This window comes from Meleagris gallopavo, chromosome 17 (assembly GCF_000146605.3).
Source record: "Meleagris gallopavo isolate NT-WF06-2002-E0010 breed Aviagen turkey brand Nicholas breeding stock chromosome 17, Turkey_5.1, whole genome shotgun sequence".
NCBI lineage: Eukaryota > Metazoa > Chordata > Aves > Galliformes > Phasianidae > Meleagris > Meleagris gallopavo.
This window is the reverse complement of record NC_015027.2, coordinates 9,265,214-9,281,094: the sequence shown is the minus strand read 5'-3', so window position 1 is coordinate 9,281,094 and position 15,881 is coordinate 9,265,214. Positions and strand designations below refer to the sequence as shown.

The 15,881-nt window shown below is 53.7% G+C and overlaps 1 protein-coding gene across 1 annotated transcript in view; it reads right to left on the bottom strand.

Moving 5' to 3' along the window:
* The window catches only part of FAM222A (family with sequence similarity 222 member A), a 13,714-nt gene extending 1,046 nt beyond the window's left edge, over window positions 1-12,668 (bottom strand). Inside the window, exons 1-2 of the mRNA XM_031555910.1 lie at window positions 10,365-12,668; window positions 3-651 (exon numbers count right to left, since the gene is read on the bottom strand). Coding sequence (XP_031411770.1) covers window positions 3-651; window positions 10,365-10,572 — 857 coding nt within the window. The 5' untranslated portion in view covers window positions 10,573-12,668. The remainder of the gene's footprint in view (window positions 1-2; window positions 652-10,364) is intronic.
* Between the last annotated feature and the right edge of the window lie 3,213 nt (window positions 12,669-15,881).

Genomic DNA, 15,881 nt, shown 5'->3' with positions numbered 1-15,881 from the left:
GCGGCAGCTCGGCTCCCTTGCGGCACTCGGGCAGCACGGCGTAGGCCGAGGCCATGGCGGGGAAGGCGCCGTGCTTGGCCGGGCTGGGGTGGGCGGCCGGCAGCACCGGGCAGGCAGGCTGCGAGGCCTGGGCCTGGCACTGCTGGTTGAGCTGGTAGATGATGCTCTGGATGGAGGGCAGGTTGGAGGGCGGCAGCGCCAGGCCACGGCCCGCCAGCGGCAGCGCCGAGCTCGCCACTGTCACGGTGGGAGGCACGGGGCCCTCCAGCTGCTTCTGGTGGTAGCTCAGCGGGCCGGCGCAGGAGGGGCCTGGGGCTAAAGTGCTTGAGGATGGGTAGGGAGCGACGCCGGCCTGAGCGGGCGACAGCTTAGTCCGCTTGCCCTCTGCGTTCTTCACCACGCTTTTGCTGGAGGCTTTGACGATGGCCAGAAGGCCCTGGTAGCCGCCAGCGTGCACGGGGTAGGGGCTGTAGCGCTGCCCCGTGGTGTCGTACCCATTGACCGTTCGGTTAAGGTGCTTGTGCTGTGGGACCCTGATGTTGGTGGGGAAGATCTTGATGGTCAGCGGGCTGTTGGCCACTTTCTGTGCATAGGCGTCCAGCTCGGCGGGGCTGGGGTAGCGTGGGGAATGCATGGGTGCCGTCGTCTCGCCTGCGGGAGCAAAGCACAGCATCAATCCCACTCCAAGACCCATGGCTGTCCTTCAGCCTCACCCCCTCCTCCTCCACTTCCTCCTCCTTTTCCTTCTCTGGATCACCCGCCCAACAGAAAAGAGGTCACAGCACAAACCTGCCCCCTCGCGCTTAGAAAGCCACTTCTAAGTGGCCTAAAATAAACCTGGTGTGGAGAATGGAAATGTCACTTTACCCAACGGGGGAATCTTTCTCTGAGATTGGATTTAAACTACATTATACAAGCAATTTCATGGGTGCTTTGCGCTGCTACGAGAACCTCACCAAAAATGGAAAAGCATTGCATTTACCAGCCATAAATCAGCAGTTCCTATAATGAGCACAAAAATGTCACTTTTATGCAATTTTACAGATGAACAAAACTGGTGAAATTAACTGTGGTAACCTACTGTAGTCAGCAAAAGCTACTGCAGAAAAAAAAAAATTATATATGTATATATTTTTGTTCCTTTCAAACTCTTTCCCAAGCAAGTTTCTGCCATTCTGGTGTGAAAACTCATTTGTCGTACCCATTATACTTTCATTTGGAGTTTATCTTGAGTATCCAATGAGCCACCAACTGTGAAAATGATTAAATCTACAAAATCTATCTAATAGATGGAATAAATTAGGTGTTTAAAATCTGCACATGCGTGCGCACGTCCATGCCAGCACATGTATGCAATGGGGGCTAGGTTGGCTTCCAGTTCCTAATGCAGCACTGTGTCGGGACCCCTGCACGGTACCCATGAATTTGCCTCCATCCATGGAGTTACTGCTGACACTGCCAAAAAGGAGGCAAAGGATTTGGGCCCCAAGGTTTTGTCTCATGGGTCTATCCACTTTCCCATTCCCCAAAACATCCCCACATCTCCTAGTGTGGAGAGGGCTTAAGCACTGCCTTTGCCCCAAATAGTTGCCAGCATGACCGGTAGCCAACAGCCATCCTCAGCCCACCCCATGCCAAGTGCCACCACGGAGCCCCAGCCCTCCAGGGATCCTTCCTTGTGCCTGCAAAAGCAATGCCCGACATTAAAAGCAGCACTTAGGGGATGCTGGAGCACTCGCACCCCTAGGCCCTGGTGTACAACACCCATGGAGGAGTGGGAACATCCCCAGGGACGCAGGGAGCGAGGCCATGGATGGCCACCTCTTTCCTCTTCATTAACACGGCATACCAGTAATTTAAAAGGCAGAATGGAAGACTGTTCATCGGCCATTTCTCCCATTAAGTTAATGTTATGGGCTTTTTACAGGTGTCTTAAATAGACACTGTTATTAACGAGTATATTAAGCCAATTAAAACCAGGGTGTTTGAGCAGGATTTACTGTTACAGCTTCTAGCAGCAGAATATGGGCATTGCTCATGCTAGGCAAACCCACCCAGTATGACCAGTTCTGGGACCTGGTGGGGACAGGGGGCACCTGCCCAACAGCACCATGAACACCACGCATCTGCATTCCCCTTCACGCCGGCACTGCTGTCCTTGGAGGTGGCAGCATCGTGAATGCTCAATTAACATGACACTAATTAGCTGGTGACACTTGCAGAATCCCTAATGAACCCATTTCACGGAGGGAAGGAGGAGAATACTCCTTTCTGAGCAAAAAAAATTAAAAACAAAAAAGGGGGGATGGATGGATGGAGCAGCATCGCCCCACACATCCCTGCTCGCCGATGGCCCCACGCATGGCTGCCGGCTAGCTGAGGGAGAGCCAGGAGCCTCCTTTGTCGCCTTCTTTGCACCAGCTGGGTTGGATTTGACAAGTCACAAATTCAGTGTGTTGTCACATATCAGGGTGACGCACCAAACCCCCACTGGGAAAATTACAGAGCTACCAATTTCCAAGAGGTTCCTGGCGCGCTCGTGCGCGCTGCTGGTAAGCGGCTCCCCCTCTCCAGAGTAATTACTGCTTTCTAACGGGCTGTAATTACTGCGAGATGCAAACTCTCCCGAAGCACCGCCGTCACCCATCAGGCACAGACAGCCCGCCCGACGCTCAGCCGGCCGCTGGCAGTTTTCTCCCCCCCCCTTCTTGAAGCTGAACCCTTGGGGCCGTCGTGCCGAAGGTGGGGCATGTGGTGCAGCCCCCTCTGCTCCCCGTGGTGAGCACTGGTGGTGAGCAGCTCATCCACTCAGCCATGGGAGGAGGAAGAGGATGTGGATGATGGAGGCAGCAATGGCTGAAAGGGCAACCTGCACAACATGGGTTAGTGGGCAGGGTGGTGATGGGCTGGCAGTTGGACTTGATGATCTTGGTGGTCTTTTCCAATCTTAACACGGGCATGATGAGGATGGTCCGATGGCTGAATTTGAAGGTCTTGGAGGTCTCTCCCAATCTTAATGATTCTATGAGCAGACATAGTGGTGATAGGTTGACTTGATGATCTTGGAGGTCTTTCCCAACCTTTATGATCCCACAGTTCTGATTCCCATTGGTGACTGCCTCTCCCACTGGGTGCCACTGGCCATCTGCTGCCTCCTCTCCCCTTCTCCCCAGATAAAGACAACGCACGGCCAGCTTTGGGTTCCCCCTCCCTCCCTGACCTGCTCTATTTTTCCAGCCTGCACTCAATAACAGCTAAATAATTGAATCTGCTCAGCAGCCAAAGATTTGTTTTGAATTTTATTGGAATTTTAAATTGTTTTGTTTCTTCAGTATTTTATTACTGTAAATGGAAAATGCATCGCCCGCAGTAATAATCCTATGGCTTTTTATATTACTCCAAGCTTCTGCTCAAAGCATTATTGGAAAGCTAGGCAGAAATGAGAAGCCATTATAATGGCAGCATAGGCTTATAAGATTACGCCTCCAGCTAAACAACTTTTTACTTTAGCAAATTGGCCACCAAATTCGGTTCAAGACACAGATTTAAAACCTGGGCCCCGACAACACGGCAATCCGAAATAAATCTTTGTTTATGGATTGGGGCAGCCTCAGCCCTGCTGTGCTCCGAGGGAAAAGCCTGTGCAAAATGTCTGACAAAAGGCATGGGAACGCTTTGGCACCAGTGGCAAGAGAAACTGGAGGAGCTGTGCCATGGTGATGGGATGTCCCCAGCCAAAGCAGTGTTCTTGCTCTGCTTTTGGCTGCACAATGCTCAGCACAGCACCTGCTGCATCCAGGCATTCCCAGCACGCTGAGGAGAGGACAAGCAGGACATCGGAGCACACGGAGGGGACAAGGGCTTGGCAGGGATGCGGTAGCAGCAGCCAGCACCAGCTATTGCCACCCCATGGGGACACGGGGAGGCTCCACTGCTTCCTCCCAAAAGGAATTCCATTCTGCAAGAGCCCAGAGCTCACTCAGCTTTGGGATGAGGTGTTTTTCTCCCACATAGTGGGGAAGTCACAGCGACTTCAAAGCTCCTAAAATAGACCGGCAGTCCCCTTCTCTCTCTGCAAAACAGCGAGCAGATTTTAAAAACCTAAATATTTGCACAACACTTAGAAGAAAACAAACAAAGCGTGGTGAGTGTTGATAAATACACAAACCCCTGATGCTGGGGTCCCAAGTTCCTGTTGACAAAGCTTCATGGGTACCGTGGCACCGTGCTGGCACTGGGGGGACACATGGGGACACGTGAGGATACGTGGGGACGCTGCCCTGGTCGAGCTGCACTGGCACTGCCCTTGTTACATGGCCTTCCTTCCTTCCCTGTCGGATTTTGCCGTTTTCCACCCTTTGAAGTGCAGCGGTTTCTATGGTGATCATGTCCCCAGGATGGGTGGTGCAGAGGCCACCGCCTCGTGGCGGATGCAGCAGGGGAAGTCTGCACCTGCGTGGTCCCCAGCCCCCCACCAGCACTGCCTGGGGTGCACGGCAGCCCCATGGCATCCCTTGGCATGGGCTCTGCCATGCATGAGACCCCCTGCTTGCAGAAGTCCCACTGTTTGCAGGAGCCCCTCCATTGCAGGAGCACCCCAACTGCAAGAGCTCCCCAGCTGAAGGGTCCCCATTACTGGGAGCCCCCAGCCACGGCCTGCAGGCAGCTGGCACAAAGCCTCCCCCAGCAGAGCCGCCCCGGTGAGAGAAAAATGCGCACCGGCTTCAAGGTCTTAAATTAAAAACAACTACAGGAATAATAGCTGGAGAAATCCATCTGAATAAACGTAGGTGGCAAACCTCGAGCGGCAGCCGCGCAGGAGCCGTAATGTGCAAAGACAACAAAATTCATGACAAAGCACAAAGGGAAGAGCAGGGCTTTGCCATCCCGAGATATTCATCCATTAACACGTTCCCTTTTTAGGCTGACATGTCATTTCAGACGGGCCTTTTTTCCTCCCCTTTATTCTCTCCCTTGAAGGAGCGCGCGGCTTTGCCGAGGCGTTTGCTGAATTGGATCACCTCAGGGCGAGCACTTTATTATCTGCAGTCAAAGCGTCACCACAAATACCAGTCTACACACACATGTGTCACTTTCTATTTGTCTCCTCGCCGAGGTATTAGCACCGCGCGCTGCCGCGGCACCGTGGCCAGCAGGCGTGGGGATGCTGGCTCTGGGGACATGCTAATGTCACCTCTGTGCTGCTCCAATGGCACCACCACAGCTCCCCAGTTTCACCCCAACAGCACCACAATGGCACCCCAGTTCAAATCCGATGGCATCCTGGTGCCACCCCAATGCTGTCCCAGTGGTATCTCAAGGCCACCCTATTGTCGTCCTGATGTCACTCTCATGACACCATGATGCTGCCCTCATGCTGTCTCGATGCCATCCCAGTGCCACCCCACTGCTGACCCAATGTCATCTTGATGCCAACCCAATGCCACTCCTTTGGCTGACCCAGTGTCATCTTGATGCCATCCCAATGCCACCTCACTGCTGACCCAGTGTCATTGTGACGCCAAGCCAATGCCACTCCTTGGCTGATGCAATGCCACCCCAATGCTACCTCATGGTTGATCCAGTGCCATCCTGATGCCATCTCAATGCCACTCCTTTGGCTGACCCAATGTCATCTTGATGCCATCCCAGTGCTATCCCATGGCTGACACAATGCTATCCGGATGCCATCCCGATGCCACCTTGATGCCATCCCACCATGCAGCCACCAATGGGACCAGGAGGGACCCCTACACAGCCCTGCAGCTCACCCCAGCCCCTCACTGTTACTTGGGCCAGGTGCATGCCAATGACAGCGTTTTAACATAAGATGTGTTTCAAAACTTGGACTTTTCATGCCAATGGCTGGTGTGCCCAATGGAGACTAGGGCACTGCAAAGCTCCTGAAGCTCCTACAGTTCCCATTAAAGCAAAAAGCCCTGCAATAGCTGAGAAAGAAAGAGTGATGAGGAAAAGTCTGAATGCAAATAAAAATCACTCATTGGATGGGTTATCAGAGGCTGAACGCACACAAAGGTTCAGGCTCAGCTCCATCCCTGGGGTCTCACCTGGACACTGACCTCATGCCCACTCACAGCTCCCTCATCCATCCATCTCCCCCTGCACACGTGACCGATCGAAAGTGTTTTTGCAGCATTTCCTGGCAGGGAAAGTGCAAGTCAACAGCACATTTTGGGCATGGCAGTTAATTGAACTCTTTTTTTATGGCACGTATATAAATACACAGAACCATCATTAACCGATCCCTTCCAGAAACTGAAAATGAAAGAATTAATCTTATTTCACTCATGTGTAACCCCTCATGAAATTAAAATGATATTTTATGGGTGTGTACAAAAGCAGAGCTTAGCTGCAGCTACTTTAATGAAAATGCCCTTGGTGTAAGTAGAATTGTGTAATGAGAAGCCATTCAATGTGATTTGATTCCATATGCAATTAAAGAGTTTTATCACTCAGAGGTGAGTTGCTATGGGTGCATCCCATAGTGCACAGGGACATTTGGAATGCTCCAAAAACAGCTTGGGACCCACATGCAATGAACAGCACAAAGCTGTCCCTATAGCATCCGACCCTACAGCTGTGATGTTTACAGCACAAGGTGGCATTTGATGTGAGCATGTCAACCCCCTTTTGTTCCACAACAGGCTTCGGTAAACAAATGGCACTCGTTATCTCATCTTTCTAAAAGGCATCTGCAAAAAATAAAAAGGGAGCAGAGGAGGAGGGAGAAAACACAGCTCAGCAAAGCTCTTGATGTGCGAGAAACAGGTGGGGTTGTTCCACAGCCCTCTGATGCATCAAAGCAAGGACACAGCATCCCCCTTCTCTGGGGCTGCAGTGCTCAGAGGGACTGCTTTGGCCTCCCCATCTTCCCTGCGCTGTGACACCAGGTGTTGCACTGACCTAGGGACCCTGAGCCAAGCATCCCCACGGGGATGTTTTGGTGAACCTGGTGGGTACTGGGACCGAGGTGAGAGCATGCAGCCACAATGCCCATATTGATGGTAGAAAGAGTGAGCGGAACCAGGGAAATATCCCCCTGTTTGCAGCTGGGATGCAGAGTGGAGCAACCTTTCCAACCAGCCTGAACTCCCCCGCAGTAATGGGGCAGCTGGGAATAACGAGACGAGCCTGCAGCTGTCAGCACCACAAATGAGCAGGTCAAGAAAGCACCACTGGGACAAATCCAGCAGGAATGGAGCCTGCTGCCCTCCCAGCCAGACCTGCAGTCCATTGGGGCATCTCGCATCCCACAGCTCCAGGGCTGCAGCACCACGAGCCCCCAGACAACCCTGCAATGGGCAACGCAATGAGAGTTGTTGCAATGGGAGTTCACGTCCTAAAGCTTAAGAGCTCAAGGAGCTGCCCATCCCTCCTGGCTAAATATTGATCCCATCCCACGGCCCCCCACTGCCCAGCCAGCTGACGGCAGCGCGGTGAGCTCCGGAGGTGGGCACACAGAAAGGAACATTTAATTAAATATAAGCCATCGCTGCAGAGAGCGAGAAAAGCAAAGAGTTTGGCCAAGCTGAGAGTAGTATTATTTGATTTATAATTTAAATAAAGCTCAGGATTCCTGTAATGCACACGGAATAAAATCAAAAGGGAGCAGCCTGCTGGAGTTAATTGGACGTGATATTTTCCGAAGGATGCTGCTCCTTCCAAAACTCCTACTCCCTGCTGGAGTGGGGCCCCGTCCCAGTGCAATGTCCAGAACACAACACCAGTGACAAAACCTGGCCGCTGCTGTGAGCATCATGGTGCCATCACCCAGAGTGGATGCAGTGGGATGATAGGAGGCAGCTGTGCCAGAGCACAGAGCACCATGTGCTGGGACTGGGGTGCAGGGAACAACCAGGGGGCGAGGGTGCTGGGACTGCTGGCTCCCATCATGGGCAGGAAAATGAATCCGCTCACCTTCTACGCGAAATTAATACAAAAATTAATCAGTGGCACCGGCAGGGTAATAGGATTTCACAGTGGTGCTGGGCCAGACGGCCGATGTGCCGAGAGCCAGACTCATTTAATATCGACAGAAACAATGCCAGAGGACAGAAATAAGACCCATAAAGATAATTACTGAGATACTCAGGAGCAAATTAAGTAATAAGAGGCACTTCTAAATTGTGTCTCGTTTTAAGAAAATGCTATCTTGTCCGAATAGCCAGGCAGGCACTGCAGGACGAGCTCCTCCCTGCCCCGCTTACCGCAGGTGCCATAAATAAAGAAGGGAAAATTGTATTCAAAACCAGATGCGTGGCCCTGAATGTCACCTGCAATTTAATTTGAAATAGCAGGAGGCAGAGAAGAGAGAGACATGCTGTATTTTCCCATAATGAGCGGAAACATACGGTCAGCTAAACTTTGATTAAGGTGACCTGGCCAGCGGCAAGCACACTGGGGGAACGTGTCCATGAGCTGTGCGCTCTGAGGACGGGGGGAATGAACCCCAGAGTGTGGTTCTGCCCCAGAGGTAGGGGCCCCCAGTGCCCGTGCACTCCCCATCTGCTTGGGTCCGGTCGTGGTGGCAGCTCTGCAAGCCACCCTTACTGCCAGGGATGCAGTTTGGGGACCTGGGGCTGGGGACCCTTTTTGGGACATGGCTGGCTGTCACTGCTGAGGGTGCTTTACTGCATGGCAGCACCACATCCAGGCTCCAGCTCCCCAGACCGTGTTGTTTTGGCACTTTCTCCATTTCAGGAGCTGGGAAATGACATGTCAGCAGGATGGGAAATGACAGGGAGCACCGAATCCCCCACATAAGGCTATGGGGTGGTGCTTCTTGACATCATGCCAAACGGGTTGTGACAGTCTCCAGCCCTCAGCCACCCCTGGGATGCACTGGGCGCACTATAGGCACATGTGGGTGCATCCTGACCTCAGCATCACAGTGGACTCAACACAGAACAACCGGTGCTGCGCTCCTGGGATCCCCACTGCACCCCACTGGAGCCTGCACTGCAGGTCCTGGCCTTGAGGGCACAGCTCCACTCATTAGCACATGGCACCAAGGAGCGCCGGGAGCCGCAGCCCTCACGCCAGCCCTGTGCTGCTGCTCAGGCATGACGGATTAGGAATAATTTTACAAGAGCAACATTCATTTTCCTTCCAGACACTAATAGGGAAGAGACCTGAGCAGCACGGATTCAGCACAAGCACACGGGCCGTGCCTGCTTCACTGAGCCTACGGAGAGCCAAAACCTCAATGGTGCCTGGGCACAAAGTGCTTGGGGTCACCGGTCCCATCCGCCCCGTGCCCCAGCACAACAGCCCCAACTCCCACGTGTACCCCTGGGCAAAGCTGGTGCCACCTCGTGCTGGTGGTGCCAGGATGCCCAGGTAGAGGGGAAAACGTCTCCGGGAAAATACAGATCATTAAACAAATGCCTAGGGGCTGTCACACACTAACAAGCAGAGCTTTAGCAGCTGATTTGTCTTCAGCCTGCAATGTTTAAAAATCCAACTGAGACCAGCAGAAAAATATCCACTCCCCTCTTTAAAACACACATTCATCACTTGAGAATCTTAATGCGTCTTTCCCAGCCGGGGAGGTCAAACACGCCTGCCTAAAGCAGGCTCATTAAATATACATTTAATCATGGTTTGGATTGAGAGACAAAGGCTGGGAGAGACAGGTGCTTTACTGGAGTGACCTTTTGGAACCCATTTTAATGTAACTAGTTTACAGCTTATCTGAAAGGCCAGCTCGTCGGGAAGGCGAGCTGCAGCAAAACTGGGAAAGTAATTACGGGGGGAAGGGATGGAGAGAAAGGAGGGAGTGGGGGCTGGAGGTCTGGGAGCTGTGAGCAGGTACCGGACATTGTCTGCCTTGTGCTCTGCAGCCAGTTGCATGAGATCTTCTGAAGTTCCACTTATCAGCCCCAGTGACCCAATTTAATTTGCTTATCTTGTCTTCTTCCTCCCCCAGCCCCCCACCCCCGCTTCTCCTGCTCTTTTTAATTATCAGTTAAATAAATGTCTTTTCCAATAAGACAAGGAGCATCAAAGCAGCAAGCGGCGCGTGCATGCCCTGGGGATGCTGAGAGCGAGGCACCAGCTTGGCTCCAGAGCATCCTGGACATGGGAGCATCCTGGCAGCATCCTGGATCTCAGAACACCTCACATCTGGGAGCATCCCAGATCTTCAAGAAATCCAGATCTCAGAGCATCCCATGCCTGGAAGCACCCTGGATTTTGAAGCATCCCAGATCTCAGAGCATCCCAGTCCTCAAAGCATCCCAGCTCTTGGAGCACCACGGATCTTGGAGCATCCCAGACCTGAGAGCATCCCATCAGCCCCACGACGCTGCACGCGATCCCTCCCCGCAGAGCCGGGCACTTACACTTGCGTGGCTCCAGTGCCTTGTTGGGGTTGGGACAGGCCAGGTGCTGCCCAGGTGGGTTCTGGGTTCGCTGCAGGCACGCCAGCATGGTCTGGGAGTCCTGGCCGGCCGCAGCCGCACCGTGCACTGCCAAGAGAAGAGAAACAGTGGTAAGGGGAGGGGTCCGGCCGTGCACCCGCACCCACTGCTGGGCAAAGTCTGCATGCATGGAGGCTGGGAGCTCTCGCACCCACTGTGCAGGGGCCTTTGCTCTTTTGGAGATAAATAAATAAGTATGGAAGCCTTAAATAAATATGAAGCTCTATAAAATAAATATGAAGGGCTCAGTGGGTGGTTGGTGCTCCCTGTGACGCTTTCTGCTCTTCCTGCAGGAAACAGAGCAGCTCCTCCTGCTCCCGGGGACAGCTGCAGCCATTGGATGCACAGCAGGGATTCGGCCTGCAGGCAGCAAAATCCCGCTCGGGTCCTGGGGTGTGCCAAAATCTTGCCGGGAAATCTGCAGGGGTCAGGCCAAAGGCACCTCCACCACTGATCTGTGAATTGCACGTCCTGCACACAGCACGTCCTGCAGGAACCACAGTGAATGCCTCCCGCTGGCACGGCAGCAGCTCTGAGCACAGAGCGGGCAGTGATAGCAAACCCATCCTCAACTGCGGCTTCTGGTCCGTGTGAGGTGTCAGGGCTGGGTGTCACAGAGGGTACCTCGCTTCCCCAGCTCCATCACAGAGTCTGGTGCTCGGGGTGCTTGGGGTGCTCACCAAGCTCCATGCTCACCCCTCGGAACGCTCCCTCACATCCACCTGGTAGCAAACCACTCCTGCCCACCTCTGAGCTGACCAATGTGGGACCACAAGCTCCTGCCTCATCCCCAGGGTGGGGACATGGTGGCCTCCAGCACTGCAAAATTCAGGAACGGAGACTCTGAGAGCAAAGTGTGAGGAGCAAGAGGCGAGGAAGAGCCATCACACACGGAGCAGGTGTCTGGAGAACCCAAATGGTGCTGTTTTCGCCTAATAATGAAGTATTCATGAGTAAAAGCCTTTTTCACTACTTTCTTAAGATACTAATTTCACAACAAGCGCCTTGTTACCATGCAATTATTCCAATCTTGCATTTCTCCCAGATTCCATCTGTCCTAGCGCTCTCTAAATGAAAGACAATCATGTAACCACCTTTCATTATTCACTATTTTACTTTCAGCAAAGGTACCCTGAAAGAAATGATTTCCTCTGAAAGGGACTTTTATTCAGTTTCAAAACCAATTTTCTCCTATTACTGTCTTAAAAAAAGGAGGAGGGGGGGCAGGGAGGTGTTTTTATTTCGCGCATTACATATCCTTTGTTAATGCAGCTCGCAGTAAAAGCAGCCGTATCCATTTTCTGGCTTCGATTTCTGGTAATTTTAAAATATGCCATTACAATCAGGCAGAAATTATACAGTTTGAAAAGAGAATGAAGTGCTTCTTATTCAGAGCCTGAGCACACTTGACTGCTCGGGAGTTGGCGTCGTCCCACCGGGACCGGGCTCGGCTGCATCCCCCACTCCCAGCGGATGGCTTTGGCCATGGGACCACGGATGGGACCCCCACCCTGGGCTGTCAGCATCCGGATGACGGCAGCGGACATCACCCCAACCCCTGCGCCGGCCCAGAAAGCCACCTCGTCCCTGCATCCCATATGAGTGGCTCGGGTCCGAGCCTGGCACCAGGCTGAGGCCATCAGCCCCCCGCACAATGGGCATCTGTCCGCTCGGTGGCATTTTGTTAATGCCGCCCAGAAAAGCCCTTGAATCAGCTGATGGGAATTGGACGCTGCGCCGTTCAAATGCTTACCGCCAGCTTAGTTAGCTCCATCTGCATTTGAACTAATTCCAATCAGCAGGATCCGATTTAGTTCAAGCTGCTCTGGCTCTTTCATGGCAAGAAAGGCAACACTCAGCAGTTTTCTGCCCTGCCCCGAGTCGCACAGCCCCTGCCCAGCCCACGGCCACACAAATTACTCTAGGGCAACGGGCTGAGGATGGAGCTGCCCGGCCCTACAGCCCCACGGTGCTGCTGCAAAGGGCCCCAGAACCGCTCCATCTTCCTTCCACTGTTGGGATGGGGACAAGGACAAGGCTGGCCCCGAGCCTGCGAGGCCCCAGCAGGTGCCGTCACCGCGGTGTGCCAGCACAGGGCACGTCATCACCCATCACCCAGGGGCGTGCAGGGAGCAGGAGGTGGCACTGCCCTGCTCCCATAGGGTTGGGGACACCGCGTCCCCACCATCCTCCTCCTCCTGCCTCCATCCCAGCTCCATTCCCACTGCCTCCCTCCCCGCCCCCTACCCTGCTAATTTCCAAGCCCTATCGCTCCATCGGACTATTTATAAACCCAAGGTCTTTGTGACTTTAATTTAAAAAAAAAACACCCTCTGTGTCTAAAGCTCCAATGACAGAAGGGTTTGGCACCTTCTCTGACATCAGAGGCCGATAAGAAGGTCTTATCTCCTCTGAGAGCCCCACGAAGGTCCCTCCAGTGAGATAAGGCCAGCGCAGCTGTCGATAGAGGCTTTCATAGGCGAGGATTTAGATAAAAGAAAATGTGACAGGAGGGGGGGGGAAGAAAGGGAACTTTCAAAGTCTCAGCCTGAATTGGGTCTGTGCCGTTCGCCTCGGCAGAACAATGAATAAAGGGGATTGCAGAAGCTGGCCCCTTGTTAGGGAAAGAAAGGGCCGTGTCTGCTGCTGCCGTGCATCCCTGCCCAGTGCTAACGAAGCTGAGCGGGCACCGCGTCCCCAGCACACAGCCTGGCTGGGCAGCGGGCATAACAACCATACAAAGGGAACCTGGGGGTGATGGAGAGGGGCAGAACGGGGATGCTACATGACCTTGTAATTGAGCCACACGGGGTGTCTGGCAACGGGAACGGGGCAGGAGGAGGACACACCACACGATGCCGACAGCGCAGTGCAGGAATGAGTGAATGCAGGAAAGGTCACCCTGCGGTAAATCACGGGGAGCGTGAGATAAAATAGAAAAGAAAGTTTGATGACACCTTGCCCAGGGCTGCAATAAAGCACGGCGCACTGCTGCTGGCCGCCCACGACCTTCCCCTCCGCACAGCAAACGTCTCCAGCAGGGCTGGGCTGAACCGTGCGCCCTGCTCCCCTCCGTGCTCCAGCCCCGGGCCTTTCAGGGGGCCCTGTTAATAATTAAATGTTAATCTAAAAAGCAATTTTAGCTGCGGTGCTGCAGATCTGGTTAGAGATTACATTAGCATGTAAGAGTCAAGGGTAATTTTCTCTAACCCCTCTTGTGATCTTTAAAACCCACAGATCTTAAAGCGACACCAGCTCCTCTGATTAAAATTGGAAGCTGGGGTTTGTGGTGGATAATGATGCTGAAAGTGATTATTCCGGGTTAGGTGTGGGGTGCAAGGCTGTGCGGTGCTCTGTGGGAATGCGTGAGCAGTGAGGCACATGGATGGGACCCTGGTGTGCGAGGAGCACATTCCCCAGGCTCAGGTTCAAAGCCACAACCCAAAACCAAGCTGGCACATGTGTGAGGCCCAGTGCTCCTCCAAACTGCTCCATCGCATGGGAGATTGGGGACTGAAGGCAAAGAGGGAGAAAGCAGAAGGGAGGCACTGGCTGCTGCCCAGCGTACCATGCGTGGGGACAGGATGGTCCCTGCATGGGGACATGAGGACGGGCACGTGGCCTCAGTGCCTGCTCAGAGCAAGGCTGCTCATTCAACACGATGAGCATCTCTACCCATGGCATGCCCAGCACCTGCCTTTCCTTACATGGGAAACATCTTGCTGCCATTTTCCCACCCTCTCCCCTTTAAGAGCCTCCAATCCACACTGTGACCGCGAGCAACCCAAGGGAACAGCCAGGAGGTGGGGACTGATGGGCACGGGGACCAAAGGATGTGGGGATGGGATTGTAACAATGCAGATCCATCTCAACGGAGCCCCAGGCAGCTGCTGGGACAGGGCAGCAGCACAGCCAGGCTGGCACCGCCTGTCACCAGCATCACCAGTTGCAACAAGCACCCGAGTGTTGGAGCAGCACTGAGATGAGAGGGAGCTCTGAGCATCCTAGCAGGATGCAGAATGGGACCCGTGCAGGCAGCAAGCCGACATGAAAGAAGAACATAAAACCCACCCAACAGCCTTCTGCTTGCATGCAGGGCCACAAAAGCCGCGATGACCCTGCGAGCCGAATGGCTGCGGGAGCACAAAGCACAAATTGAATCAGAGGACAGAAGTAAATTGCCTCCTGACTGTTACAAATGATCTGATGGAAGAAATAAGGTATCAGATGCGTACGTAACAATGGAATTAAAAAAGAAACAATTCGAGTGCTATTGAGCATTTGCAGACATCCTTGCGGAGGGCTAGGGCGGCCTGGTTAAATTTATGTGTCAGCTTTAAGGAGGCCTCTCATCAAATGAGCTATTTTGGGCAGAGATTAAAGATCTATTTTCGCCGTGAGCGGGAACAGCTCTCCCTAACAGGTTAATGATGATTCTGGAAAGCGGAGCGGCCCCTGTGCTGTCTGTGGCCCTGATGGAGATGGGGGCTGCAGGGTTGGGATGGCACCAGGGCCGTGGTGTGGATGGGACGCATGGCTTTGTGGCTCGGAGGGTCCTCAGCTCAGCACACGGGGATGCTGGGCACCACAGCCTTCTCCAAGCATTCTCCATGCAACGCCCTGGGGAATTCTCCCACCTATGGCACCCTTGGCTGATCCATTCGATGTCCCCAGCTCCACCGTGGCCATCTGCCCACTGCCAGGTCCCGGGAGGTCTTCAGTCCACAGGGAGCTGCCAAGGACACCTGCAGGCAGCATGTGCTGGATTAGCAAGGCTTAGCTCCGGCCAGCTCAGGAGAGACGCCCACACTGTCGGTGCAGGGAATGAGCGGCCTCAGTGCAGCTGGGGATGGGGAGGAGCACGGGGACAGCCCCTACGTGGGATAGGAACAAAACGTCAGCACCCGACAACGAAGCAGAACTTTCCTTCGTTTCCCATTAGAAACAAAACCTCACTGTCCAGCAGCATTCCAGCTAAGGACGCAGCAGCAAACAGGCCACAAAGCCCTGTGGCACTTGAAAGCGTCCCCGCAGGACATGGGTAGCCACGCTGGGACCTGCAGTGTGCAGCCAAGACCCGTTCCATCCTGAGCTCAGCAAGCCCAGTATCTGTCCTAAAGCCAAGGCCCACCAAGCCAAAATCCAGCCCTTGGAACCATCCCTGCTGGGATGGGTATGGCTGTACCCACAGCCCTGGCCACCCATGGCAGCACCGCACGCAGGGCAGGCGCGCGTCACAACCGCAGCCCCGAGCGGCGGAGCTGTGAAAGAATCCAACGAAGGAATTCAGGGTAGATCGCGCCGCCGAAATTACTATAATCAAAGGCTTTCACAAAGGCTTCAAATGCAACCAATTACCCTGAAAAGGCAAGGCAAGAAAGAAAACAAATTAACGTGTTTGCACAGAGCCCCGGCGGCAGCGCGCCCGCCAACCCGCAC